This window comes from Cyprinodon tularosa, unplaced genomic scaffold (assembly GCF_016077235.1).
Source record: "Cyprinodon tularosa strain WSP-4 unplaced genomic scaffold, ASM1607723v1 ctg91, whole genome shotgun sequence".
NCBI lineage: Eukaryota > Metazoa > Chordata > Actinopteri > Cyprinodontiformes > Cyprinodontidae > Cyprinodon > Cyprinodon tularosa.
In genome coordinates, this window is record NW_024039685.1 from 548,991 (window position 1) to 563,403 (window position 14,413).

Here is a 14,413-nt window from a genome sequence, read left to right on the forward strand (position 1 = left end):
CATAATATTTAACGCCGGCTTAATGGGGGAGCTCATGGCATAATTTCCATCCGGTACATTCACCTGCTCTCTCTTTAAACCCCCTGATTTGCTTTTGAGCTGGATGCTATGGAAGGAAATAGGATATTTATGCTGCAGTGTGGAGGGAATTAACCCATAAATGTGAAAATGGGAAGAAGGAAATGGGGTTATAATAGCTCTGTAAAAAAAAAAAAAAATCAGGATTAGCTCTACTTCTGCAAAATGTAAAAAAAAAAAAAAACTAATTTATTTTTTTGCATCTTTCTCACTTCTGTAATTAACCCGCAGAGGCAAAGCTGATACATGGTACATTATGAGCTGTTAAACAGAAACACTGAGAAGCAGCGGAATCTGACATTCTCAGTGATTTTTTGTTTTTCAAAATACATGAAACAAGGAAATGTTTCAGCGAATTGAATCTAAAACTTCTCCATTTAGAGACAATCCTCTAAAGGGGCCACAAACCACTTAAAATGCCCCCCTTTAACCCAACAGGCTTTTGGGAGTAACACAAACACCTCCAGATGTTTTCACCTTGGTATTCAGTGCAAAGCAACATCATTAAGCCTGGAATTGAATCACGGTGTTAACAAGCAATAAGGCCTCGTCCTGAAGTTTAGGCCTCTTTCAAACCACAAGCTCAAACTGGATTACTTTCTGAATTTCATTGGACATTAGGGAGCCTTATCAGCAAACACCAGCGCCTCCACGGTCTGCAAGTTCCTCTTTGAAACCACGTAGGCAGGCAAAGAATGCCTTGATATTCCAGGAGCTGAACAAAAGCCTTTTTTTGTGTGTTTCGTTTCTCTCACATTTAGAGATTGAGGGCCTCAGGCGACTATTGCTTCACACTCGGGTTTTTGGAGATGAAGTGAGCGCACTTTAGTCAGTCGGTTGGAGCACGTCTTTTGTTTCAAAAATAAACTGTTGCAGCATTTGAAGGTGCTAAAAAAAAAAGAGCCCTGCTGAGAATGACGGCAGTGAAAAAATGGAAGGATTGTTTGAAAGACAAGAGTCCCTTTTCAATGTTGTACGTGCTTTGTGACTACGTTATCACATTAGAAACTGGCGTGATACTGTAATTTCACCTTCCTGCTAAAGTTTGTCAACCTAATGCTTCAGCTGCCAAACTAAGTTACTGAAGAAAGTGTGGCAAATTGATTCAATAAAACTTAAGAGACAAAGACAAGCATGATGAATTATGTTTGTGTGCTGAATGGAAAATTGTTTGCTTTCAGTTTTTAACCAAATAACGATGGGAAATTATTGGTCCATTTTCCCACATTAAAATGACTCTTACTGCTTCCAGTTTTTTCACATTACATCATAAAATTCCGATCAATTTTAGAAGAATTTCAAGTTATGGGCCAACTGAAATTTTAAATGGCCTGTACTTATTTTGTACTTTACTCTTCAGTCATTCACCCATTCACACACACTAGGATGGTGGCAAACTACAGTACAGTGTAGTAGGCTTCACTGACAGAAGCAAGGCTGCTGTACACTGGCCCCACCGGGCCCTCTGACCATCATCAGTAGACAATGCAGGTAAAGTGTCTTGCCCAAGGACATAACAACACTGAAAGCCTGAGCTGGGGTTTGAACTGTCAACCCTTTGATTTCAGGGCAAACTCCTAGATCCAACACCACTGTCCCCCCCTAGAAAATGAACAGAAATTAGGGCATATTCATTAGGTAATAAGTAGAAATGGTAAACAGGTCAAACATAAAGCTGTGGAGAAGTTTAAAGCCAGGGTTAGTTTATAAAACCATAATTTACTCTCTGCACCTTTAAAAAAGCTCCATTTAATTCATTATCTGAAAGTGGAAAGAGTTTGACGCACCTGCAAACCTACTAAGAACCCTGAGCCCTCATCAGAGCAGCCAAGGTGGGCATTGGATTCAAGAGGTAAAAAGGGGATCCAGAGTTTAGGTGGAAGATTGTGTAAGACAGCTATTAGGTGTACGCACTACAAATCAACAAAAATAGTTATGAGCTCCTACTTTATGCTGAAAATGATTCCATGCCAGATGGACTTGTACCAAGTCCAGTCCTACCACTCAGTCCTTCCATATCCCCTCCTGCAGAATGTCTTACACTGTCAGGATCATTTTAGTCAAATCCATAAGACAAAAAAATAAATAAAACACATCTCATTCCTCAAAAGTAAGATCGGTCAAATTTTGTTTGGGAAAGCTTTTCCGACTCTAATGCTTTGAGAGTGCACTGGCAAGTTCTAGCCATTCAAGCTGGCATTTCACAGTTCGTCGGGGTCATTACAGTCAAACTCAGCCTCAAAGATGTAAGATTGTAAAAAAACCTTTCCTTTTGGTGTAATTAGCTGAAATACGCACAAAGCAGAATCACTAGAATAATTTTCAGTGTATTTTCTAAAAATGCTGGAAATTCTTCCTTATCATCAAGCTGTGTTATGAATGTCAGTGATCATTTGCAAAAATAAAGCACTGAATGTTATCTTTAGCCATATCAAAAAGGTTTAAACTGAAAGTGTATCTGTTTATCTATGTAGCTGTATATCATTTCATTGGATCCCTGCTACTTCCCTAGATTGCAGCTTAAAGATAAAGGAATGCTGGGCTCCTGGTTTCTCCATCAAACATAAAGTTTCATCAAATGACCCCATTAGATATAGCTTTTTTAACCTTAGACACACTCTATGTTTTTAGGACAATTTCCTTCAAGACCTTCTGGTGCCTTTTAGTGACAATTGCCTTCTTTTTGACCTTCATGCTTTAACACCATGATTGGTGGACTGTTTGGCTTTCTAGTATTTCTTCTCTGAAAAGTAACTCTGAGGTTTATTCAAGGCAGCTTCTGACTTTTTGGGTTTACTCTTTCGACCAAGTCCTTTCATTCTCTGATTACTCCATTTGACTGGCCAAGTTTAGTAAGACTGTTTTTTTGAAAACAATATTGGCTGTAGTGATTTAGGGCACTTTCAACAGCGCATAGTGTTCTTTCACAATTCTTCAGATTTGTATCTTGTCAAAATCTTGCCTTGCTAAGGTACACACTTTCTTGTTTATTACTTCTTTTTCACCAATACTGTATATTCAGTTACCAAGCAAGGATTTTTTTTTACATTATCTTCCAAGAAATGTCCTTATAGGTATTGTGGAGGATCTTCGCAAATTTTAGAAAAGACCAGACTTAGGCACATGCACACCATGTACCTGTACCCGAGAGGGAACATCTATTAAACGTGTGCAAGAGCATGCACAAACCCATTTCTCCTCGTGCACGCTCTGTTTAAAAATCTGCTGTTTGTATCACACGTACAAGCTTACTTTCAAAAAAAGATTTGCAATTTTCCACTATGTCAGATTCACCACCGGTAAGGGAAAATAGGGACGAGCACGTAGGATGGCCTTACGTAAACATATCACCAGAATGATTGACAGTTAGGAGGACCACTTATTGCGATGATCCACCCGGAAAAAGAACATCCTCCACTATACCTTTAACAAGACCCAAAGGTTCCAAGAAATTATCAGTATCACAGCTGGGAAATTAGTTGGAAAATATGTGTTCTTGATTCTTCTCTCCCATGGAAGCCATTTTGTGTTTTAATCTCTTTTTTTTTATGTTGAGTCATCGACACTAAGTTTAACGGAAGCAAGTCGGCCTGCAGTATTTTAGAGGCAGGGAAGGAGGGGGGACTCCCTCTTTTTTTTTTTTTAAACAGCTTTAGCGCATTTAAAAGTACAACACAAAATTTAGTTTCTTTTATTTTTTTGTTCTAGTTTATGCAGAATTTTAGTGTTTGGATAATGTTAAATGGATAAAGGCCCCATTTAAAACAGCTTCTTTACTAAGTTGCCAGTAGAGAACAATCACTTACACTTTCTATTTTTTAAGTTTTTATGCGTGAAAGTCAGTCCTCTAACAAGTATCCACCGACTGCTACTCCTCTAATAACCCTGCCTAAAAGTCAATTTGATTTTATTTTACATACAGGAGATAACAACAAAAGTCTTTTGAGGTGAAACTTACTTTACATCAAACTGCTGGTGAAGATTCTCAATCATCCAGGTTATAGTCATCCCAAAAAAACAAACAAACTTCAAAACCCTGATGTTCCGACTCCCCCCTAATGCTTTAAATCCAAGATGAGTTAAGCAAATGTTTTGCTGAAAATATTCAGTAAATGAAAAGAAGCAAAACCAGTTATAATCCAAAACATTGGAAAGGCCTTCAGCAAGCCTGGAAAACTGTAAGTCCTCTCCACCCAAGATTACTAGAAATAGAATCATAATATAAATTCCTATGTGGTGCCTTGGAAACCTTAGCATGATACAGGACTGCAAGGCCGAGCAACCTCAAATGTTTGTACATTTCTGTATTTCCCGGTAGACCAGGTATGCAGTTTTGGGCTTGTTAGTATGGCACATCTAAAAGGAAATCCAAGGATTCCCCCGAACCCTATTGAATTAAGGATAAAATATTTTATTTTTAAGAGTAGTAAAATAAAAACATTTTACAAAGTTTTTGCAAATTACCATAGATATTTTTTATTTACATTTTGTATTTCTTATCACTTTATGCATCGAACAGTTATACGTCCTTGACAGCTTTAAAATCTAAACCAGGAAATGAGTCAAATGTCTTATTTGACGGCTGACATTACTGACCTGAATGAAAACCTAAAGTGACATTTTAGCTAAAAATTCAAGGAAATTCAAGTAGATGCAGGCTGATCCTGCTCAGCTTGTGACAAACACAACAGGCAGCCTCGACAGCAGGGGAGGAATCTGTCCTTCAAAGTCTTGTCCACTAACATCACAATCAGTCTTCACTGTTGCTGTGCAGTAATGTCAATCTCTTTACTGTCTATTCATCTAGTCTTTGTGGTTATGTGTGTGGCGTGCTTCACATGTATGTCCTCTTTTCTCTTTCTCTCCCTTTCTCCCCCTCTTTTACTTCCTCTTCTCTCTGTGTTGGATGAGAAGTTGAGCCCCGGGGCACCAGACGAAGATGGCAAGTTGTCGGTAGGTCTCGTCTGACTGACTCTTTTTGCAATCTTGCTTCTGTGTTTGTCATTGTTCTCTGTGTAGATGTCCTTAATGTGTAACTTTTCTCCCACAACACTGTGAACGCAACATGGCACACTGCTACTTCCACCCCTCAGCCTCTCTGTGTGCAGAGTGGCGCCGTCTGTTTTCTCAAGCCCTTTGCTTTTTCCTCCGTTTGCCTTTGCACGCGGCATGCAAAAGGCAATTAAACAAGGAGCACGTGTCTCTCAGTCTGCAGACTGTTTTAACGCATGTGTAAGAGCTTCCATGCAGAACGCAGGAAAGGGGGAAAATAAAGCCAAGCAGCAGATCTACGGGTGTCACCAGACGAGCATTGTCTCCCTCGCCTCCCGCTCACACCCATACGGACTTGTGAATTAACACCTCACACCTCCGGTGCCCACGCATCACCTGAGATCACCCAAAGGCAGACAGATTCCCAACAGCTGTCACCTGTGACGGCGCCTGATTTCTTTCCTTCTTCTCTGGCTTAGCTTCAGCTGTTGGGGGTGACCTTGACGAGAATTCGTTCTGGAGAAGAAACTGAACTGTCACTCTAACTTAGCACGCCTGTCTCAACCGGCAGAGGCTTATAGTTATAAGAAGCAGCAGTGCTTTATGATTTTTTTTACTTAGTTTCAGGTTCCACACATGGGTTTTTAGGAAAAGAGGATTATAGCGAGATGTTTTTTCAAGGTCAAAACACATTTCTGAGTAAATGTTACAAGCCACACCAATACCCTTTGATTGAAGAACGGCACAGGACATCATCAAATGTTTCTGCAGTTATTTTATTCCAAATCACTTTAAACAAATAAGATAACGGCATTATACTTAATTGCTTTGCAAAAGCATTAATAAACCTCAAACCTTTTATTATTCTATTACGTCACAATCATATACCTTAGTGTTTTATTTGATGCTTTTGGAATAAGCCCACCCAAAGTAGACCCGATTTCCATACTTTATTTCAAGATGTTTTACAAATAAAGATCTGAAAAACTGTTCTGGTTATACTCATGGATTCATTTACACCGACAGCCAAAAATAAAGTATTGTGTATTTATTTATTTATCTTCAGAAGTCAGCTCCCACACACTGTTCAACTTGCATAGAAAGACATTTATTTGCAAGACTTAATTTAAGCCAAGGCAAGTTTATTTGTACAATTCATTACAAAGACTTTTCAAAGTGTTCTACATGAATTAAACAATAAAATAAACGGGAAATAAATGCAGAATAAAAGCAAGTAAAGAAAAACATGATAAAAACAGGTAGTAAAAAAACAAAACTATTGGATCACAGACTTAAACTGATAATAACTCAGTTAACAGCTTTAACTTCAACAGTCAACGGCAATTCTAAACAAATAAATAAAAGGGTTTTAAACTTTGACTTAAAGAACTCAGGCTTTCAATACTAGATCTTTTTCAGGTCTAGTACTGAACAGTACTAGACTAGACAGGCGAACCTGTCTAATGAAGGTCTAGTACCGAAATACTGCAAATACAGTAAATGTCTTCTTATACAACTTTCTCAGTGTGCGGGAGTCGTTTTTAAATTTGAACCTTTTTCTCCATAACGTTTTACAGATGTGCAAATTGCACGTTTTGGTTATACAACAATATCTAAACAATTAGTTATTTATATCACAGAACCATGGCAAATATGCAAGTAAGAGACTAAGCAAATATTATGTAGAACAAGGTTCTGATCAGAGGAGACCAAAAATATTTGTTTAGGTCTACATGCAAAATGCTGGGTGTGGCGAGAAAATAAGATCCTGGACACACCACATCAATCATTAAACATGGTTGTGGCAGTATTATGTTGTGGGTATACTTTTCTTCAAGCTGGATGGAAGTGAATACAGATGAATTGTTATGGAGAAAAACAAAACTCCAAAAATTGTAAAAAGAGGTATGGCCAAGATTTGATTTTCTGAAGGAAACACCCCTCAACATAGAACCAGTAATGTAGTGTAGAGATTCACTGATCTGATACCTGGATCGGATATCACCGATTTGATATTATATCAATCCAGTGCTCTTTACATTGAACTTTGATTTCTTTCTTTTTGCTGCTTATTTGTTAATAAATATGATAAAGTACATGTATATCTTTGTTGGTAAAATTTTTTATCAATTTTTATGTCAGGGCTAAATCCTTCACTCACATGGCAAGACAGATGGTCCATTCATATGTCGAATCAGATCGGAATCCAATGTCGGAATACAATGTGGGCCGATATGGTCAGCCCAGGTATCGATATCCGATTGGATTGGAAAAAAATTGATCAGTGCATCTCCACTGATGAAATACTTTAGATAAAACAAAAGCATAACAATGCACTGAAGTGGACCAGTTAAAGTCCAGACTGCAAAAAAAAAAAAAAAAGCTGAAAATATGTGGCTTAAAATCTTAAAGCTGATATTCAGTTTTACTTCATTCATTCTTATTCAACCTGAGCTATTTTATGAATACAAAGAGGAAGTACATAAATGGGTGAAGGTGGTATAGACACACCAAAAAGACCTGTAGCTTCACAATTATCAAAATTAAATACCACTGATTCTAGTTATGTGGCACATCAGGATAAAGCTCAAGAGTAAAAAAAAAAAACTTTAATTAGGCATTTTTAATCAGGTTCTTAGGAGAATCATACAAAAGTGAAGCTATTTTTATTTCATTAATTCGGTTTTGACTTGAAGTTAACAGTTCAAAGGGACAGAGCTCTGTACTTGCAGGAGCACGCTTGACTGACACTTTATCTTCTCTCTTATAGGCCAGGCCTCGTCTGCAAAGGGGAGGTAGCTCTGCCTCTCTGCACAACAGTTTGATGAGGAACAGTATTTTCCAACTGATGATTCACACACTTGACCCTTTAAGTGAAGGTAAGACCACTTGTAGAACAGAAAAATATATATATACTTTTAGAGAACAGAGACCAAAATAATCGAATGCCTGTGCGTTTTTTATGGGCAGACTGACATCAACCATGTGTTTTAATTCTTTCCTTTCTCTGTTGAATTTATTGTTTATTGGTAAAGAAACAATTAAGGAAAGGAGGATGATTTTCTTCTGGGATGCAACTAGTTTCCCATTACAAATCTTTGCTAAATGGTTTAAGTATGCACACAAATCTGAGGGTGGTTTATTTAGTGGAATTTGGAGGAGCCAGGTAGCAGCAATGATAGCTCCTCTAAGATATGCTGCCTGCATGCATCAGAATGGTTTGGCAATCAGAGACTTTAAATCCTTTTGTTTCCCGTTTTACATTAATTGTATAAAACACTCTTGACAAGGTGGCTTCAGAGCACCTCCGGCCATAACTCTGGCTGACATCTGAAAGCTCTTGTGCAGTAGCTAAATTAAATGATCCACAGTGTCATGCTGATACATAGAGGAGGAGCATGTTGCAACATTTGTTTTTTCTCCATTCAGAAACGTGGAGTGATGACACTCATAGTACTAGAGAAAAAACAAGCAGATTCAAGAGCTGCTTTAGTATCTTAAACCCATTCCAATTAGTTTTCACTTAAATATAATACAGTTTATCGGGTTGGAGAAGGCACAGGAGGTTTATGTGTGTGCATGTGTCTGTGTCCAAGACTTTTTAAAACTATACTGAGAAAGACATAGAGTTAGAATAGTGTAATTATGAAAAAAAAAAAGAAAACATATATTTGAAGTGTTTGCAGTTTCATTTTGAGATGCATTTATTTAGTTCTCTTATAACTATGTAGATAATGGAGTGTTAATGGTATATATTCAACAATTGGTGTTTCTCAGTTTTTTAAAAGGTAAATTTTGCTCAATAAATTAATGTATTAACAATAGACAAAGTAAAGGTAAACTGTTCATTTTTTTATGTCACTGAAAGCCTATTTGAATCTGACGTCTGCATATAGGGCCTACTCACCTAGACAAATACGCAGTATCTTTATAATCTGATCAAAGCTGATAAATAACACTTTATTCTTCATATTATAACATATTCTTTTTATGTATTGTTGTGAAATATTCTGTATTTGTAAGTGTTGCAACCTTCGTTGTTTGCAAATTCGTTTTGACTACTAACAGACAGCGGTATGTTTATTGTATATAAATGTGTCTTGACTAATCCAAATCTCTGAATACCAGTCAGATGTGTTTAAACTTCCACCTGTCTCTGCCTACTGTGCTATGATCCAGAGTACAAAGATGTGCAAAGAGCTTAGCATGTGCTCCTCTCCAAATTGGGGAGAAGACCACATAGATCTAAACTGCAGATGGCTGAGAAGTTAGTCAGCTTCTTCTAGTTGAATTTTAGATGCAAAATTACACAGAACCCTGGCATTAGCGACATACAGATACTGGTTTAATACTTGTACCAGTACAGAGTAATAAAAATAAAAGTGCAATTATGGTAAATATTTTATTTTATTTATTTTTTTTACTCCTTTTGACAACTTTGCTGAACATACTCCATGGGCTGGAACATTTAGTTATTTTGTATGGATCACATTTATAGTTACAAGTACAAAAATACGTACATAGTATCGGACCCAATATTGATATTGATATTTGAGATAGATATCCCTGCCTGGTATTGTAATTATCAAAAATATAAAGCACATGCTGCAAATTTGTTTAAAAAATAAAATAAAAGTCCTGCACTCCTAATCGAAGACAACTTTCTGGTTATGGTTCTCTGTATGATTATTTCACTATAAAAAACAAAACATTTCCCACAATTTTGTCCTGTACTAAATTTTTTACGTAAGTAGATATGCTTTAGCTCTTCCTCTACTCCTGTTTATAGTTACTTGGTGAAATTATCTGCTCAACAGCAGCTTACTCTCACACTGGTAGGAAATTGATAAATGGTCTCTAAAATTGTTTAACTTGCTGTAACTGAGCTGCCAATTTGTCTAGCTATTCCTCCAGATTCAAAATACTTCTGCTGATGTGACTAAAATAGCGCATATTAATAAATACTTCACAAAACCTCTCTTCAAAAATCTTAACTTTCCCTTTAATCCACTTTTCAGCTTGATAGTTTAGTGCTGATCAGAGCTGTAAGGCCCTCCCTCTAAGATTCTTGTGAGCTTGCAATCATCCCAACAAAGAGCAGCGCCAAGAGTCCTCAAAGATTTTTATGTAATTCCCACATGAAAATAAATTCAGCAAGAGTCACATTAACCTCTTGCGAATCTAAACTGAATCCATCAAACCTCAGAAACACCAGTGGAGATCTGTTATAGTGTATGTCTAGACTGATTCATCCTCTTTAAATGAACTGTCCAGAGCAGGCATGGTGCTACTCTACAGCACAGCTGAGGTGCTAGTTCATTTGTCTTTAATCCAAGATGATGGCTTATTAGCTACTCTAAGCAAACAGTAAAACAGCTGTGTCAGGGATCTGGGGGAGGGAATGAATATGTTAATATGCTGGCATAGATGCTATGTCATTTATTCTTGTCCCGCCATAAGATAATTAGGGGTAAAATGAGACACTTTGTCTTTATAAGGAACTGATCGTATGAGGATATTTAAGAGGTTTGTATTTAGTTTTTTTTTCTGCAGTTTGAAACTTGCAGTGACATGCAAAAGTATTTATAGCCCTCGGATAACTTTAAACAGCTGTGTTTTGGGGGACTTTTTGTGATAGACAAAGTAGTGCTGATTTTTAGAAGGGAGGTATTGCACAGTTTTTCAGTATTTGCTACAGACAATTCAGACAAACATAAAAAGATAAGGGTTTTATCTCCAGTTTGCCAAAAACCATGTAGGGGCTAAAGTGGAAGAAGTGGTGCTTCTGTAAAATTACGATCAACAAAACTTGAATTTTAAAGCTCAAGTTCAAGCTTATTACTTTTGTAAGGTGCTGTGTATTACACAGTTATAGTATTCATGATTCTTAATATTGCAACACAACATCATACCCAATTGAAACAGAAAATAGTCATAAACCAAAATGATTAGACTGGAGAGTTCTCCTGTGGCATTAGCAGATGTCTAATGAGTAGTGATAATGAACTTTAGCTTTACTTGGAGAACAATTTATTTCCTTGAAATTCAAAACATTTCATGACTCATCTTAGTAGTGATTCACAAACAATAATTGTCGCCTTTTGAATGATGCATCAATCTGTGCTGGGAATACAAAACAACTTGTGTCACTGTATATTTATCCTTTCATCAAAATGAATAAAAGTATAAATCCCACAGTGGTAGATCGGCTTATGTTTATGTCTACTCATATATTTGCACAGTCAAATGAGTGCTCTAATAAGATTTTCACCCAGGTTTACACCTTCAGATCTGACTAAACTGATTTTTCGCCTTTAGATTAAGTGCTTGTGAGCTGATGAATAGCTAAAGAGTTTAACAGCAGTTTTTTTTAGTGCAGAACAAATTTCTCCGGACTTGACTGACGGTTCTTTTGCCAAACAAATGACTAGAGCTGAATGCACTGAAACAGCAAGTGGAGTGTGACACGACGTGCACAATGAATAAATTACTCAAGAGAACAAAAGCAACACCTAAGGCTTCGCCTCATTTGAATATATTAATTAGGAATTTCCATGTCGTGTTTTAAAGAGATTTGTCATTCCCTAGAATATATATACAAATTATATTCTTATTTTGCTCAAAAAAGGAAATTTTTACCTGTTCAGATAATACATGATTTTACATTTTGTATTGAAGTAAAATATATCTTTGCTAAAGTGCTCAGAGAATGAAGAAAAATAAACAAGTGCATTCATCAAAGATGGAAAGCATTCTGCTTGTCCTTGTATGCTCTCGGCCTTTAAGAACAGTTCATTGGGGCTTCAGGGAAATAGCAGAACTCCATCCATCCATTTTTTATGGGCCTCTCAAAATAAGCTGTCTCTGCCTCCATGCTGAATGAAGGTCTGAGGTTGTTTTATCAGAGCTTGCAAATACTTTTCCTCTTGTTAGTCTTTTGGGAAAGACTAGTTAGTTTAATTGTGTTGGACGTGCATGTGTGTATGTTTATGTTTGCGCTCAGGTTTTAAACTTTCAGCCTTTTACCTTTTCCTTATTTTCTCCTGGGGCAATCAAAGCCACACACTGATTCCAAGATGGACATTTTTTGTTATATTTAGCTTAGAGGCCTAATCTTTTTTTATCATCATTAAATGGTTTTGAGCATCATTTTTTTATTTATTTCTAGAGGTCTTTTAAAGTGCTTTTCTTCAGGCAATTATTTTGCCTGCTGTTCCACTTCCTTGGTTTTTTAAGCATATGCTGCACAAAAAAAGTGAAAAAGGCTTTTACGAAAAGTTCTAACAGAGCTTCTGGAAGCCCTAATAAATATTGATTATGATGACTTTAAAAGGTGAGTTACTCTGATGAGTTGCTAGGTTACTCCAATATGCCTAATGTGATTGTATGATAAGCCAACACAGACTAACAATCCAACCTTATATTTTATGGATTTAATGTCTGAAATTGATTTTTATTAATGAATTTATTAGAAGAACAGTCTACAAAAGTTTGGACATAAATCTCTAACTAAATGTCATTATAAATGGAATTATAATCTTAAAAAATCCTCAAAAAAACCTTGAGTGTAACTTTTTTTACATCTTCAGACTTATTTATTTATATTATGTATTTAGTTCTGCCATACAAAACAATGTATATATATTCTGATAAAAAAACCATAGCTAGAAAAAAAAAATGTCCCACCGCATCAAGATGAAAAGAAAAATAAAAGATAAAGGGGAAGATACACACATATCTTAATTATACAAATATACAGGTGCTGGTCATAAAATTAGAATATCATGAAAAAGTAGATTGATTTCAGTAATTCCATTTAAAAAGTGAAACTTGTATATTATATTCATACATTACATACAAACTCATATATTTCAGATGTTTATTTTGTTTAATTTTGATGATTACAAATGACACCAAATGAAAATCTCAAATTCATCATATCAGAAAATTAGAATATTGTGAAAAGGTTGAAAATTGATGGCCCCTGGTGCCACACTCTAATCAGCTAATTAACTCAAACCACCTGCAAAAGCCTTTAAATGGTCTTTCAGTCTAGTTCTATAGGCTACACAATCATGGGGAAGACTGCTGACTTGACAGTTGTCCAAAAGACGACCATCGACACCTTGCACAAGGAGGGCAAGACACAAAAGGTCATCGCTAAAGAGGCTGGCTGTTCACAGAGCTCAGTGTCCAAGCACATTAATAGAGAGGCGAAGGGAAGGAAAAGATGTGGTCGAAAAAAGTGTACAAGCAAGAGAGATAACCGCACCCTGGAGAGGATTGTGAAACAAAACCCATTCAAAAATGTGGGGGAGATTCACAAAGAGTGGACTGCAGCTGGAGTGAGTGCTTCAAGAACCACCACACACAGACGTATGAAAGACATGGGTTTCTGCTGTCGCATTCCTTGTGTCAAGCCACTCTTGAACCACAGACAGCGTCAGAAGCGTCTTGCCTGGGCTAAAGAGAAACAGGACTGGACTGCTGGTGAGTGGTCCAAAGTCATGTTCTCTGATGAAAGTAAATTTTGCATTTCCTTTGGAAATCAAGGTCCCAGAGTCTGGAGGAAAAGAAGAGAGGCACTTCATCCACGTTGCTTGAAGTCCAGTGTAAAGTTTCCACAGTCAGTGATGGTTTGGGGTGCCATGTCATCTGCTGGTGTTGGTCCATTGTGTTTTCTGAGGTCCAGGGTCAACGCAGCCACATACCAGGAAGTTTTAGAGCACTTCATGCTTCCTGCAGCTGACCAACTTTTTGGAGATGCAGATTTCATTTTCCAACAGGACTTGGCACCTGCACACAGTGCCAAAGCTACCAGTACCTGGTTGAAGGACCATGGTATCCCTGTTCTTAATTGGCCAGCAAACTCTCCTGACCTTAACCCCATAGAAAATCTATGGGGTATTGTGAAGAAGAAGATGCAATACACCAGACCCAACAATTCAGAAGAGCTACACTATATTGCCAAAAGTATTTGCTCACCCATCCAAATTATTGGAATCAGGTGTTCCAATCACTTCCATGGCCACAGGTGTATAAATTCAAGCACCTAGGCATGCAGACTGTTTTTACAAACATTTGTGAAAGAATGGGTCGCTCTCAGGAGCTCAGTGAATTCCAGCGTGGAACTGTGATAGGATGCCACCTGTGCAACAAATCCAGTCGTGAAATTTCCTCGCTCCTAAATATTCCACAGTCAACTGTCAGCTGTATTATAAGAAAATGGAAGTGTTTGGGAACGACAGCAACTCAGCCACGAAGTGGTAGGCCACGTAAACTGACGGAGCGGGGTCAGCGGATGCTGACGCGCATAGTGCGAAGAGGTCGCCAACTTTCTGCA

General features: G+C 37.3%; 1 protein-coding gene across 7 annotated transcripts in view; it reads left to right on the plus strand.

The window, feature by feature from the left end:
* LOC119776117 (sodium/potassium/calcium exchanger 2-like) overlaps positions 1-14,413 on the plus strand; it is an 86,363-nt gene that overhangs the window by 31,077 nt on the left and 40,873 nt on the right. For 4 of the 7 annotated variants that reach the window (XM_038274383.1, XM_038274378.1, XM_038274382.1 and 1 more), the window contains exons 3-4: positions 4,984-5,031; positions 7,841-7,949. In XM_038274383.1, the coding sequence (XP_038130311.1) occupies positions 4,984-5,031; positions 7,841-7,949 (157 nt within the window). The remainder of the gene's footprint in view (positions 1-4,983; positions 5,032-7,840; positions 7,950-14,413) is intronic. The other 3 variants (XM_038274381.1, XM_038274384.1, XM_038274380.1) reach the window with 2 other exon arrangements.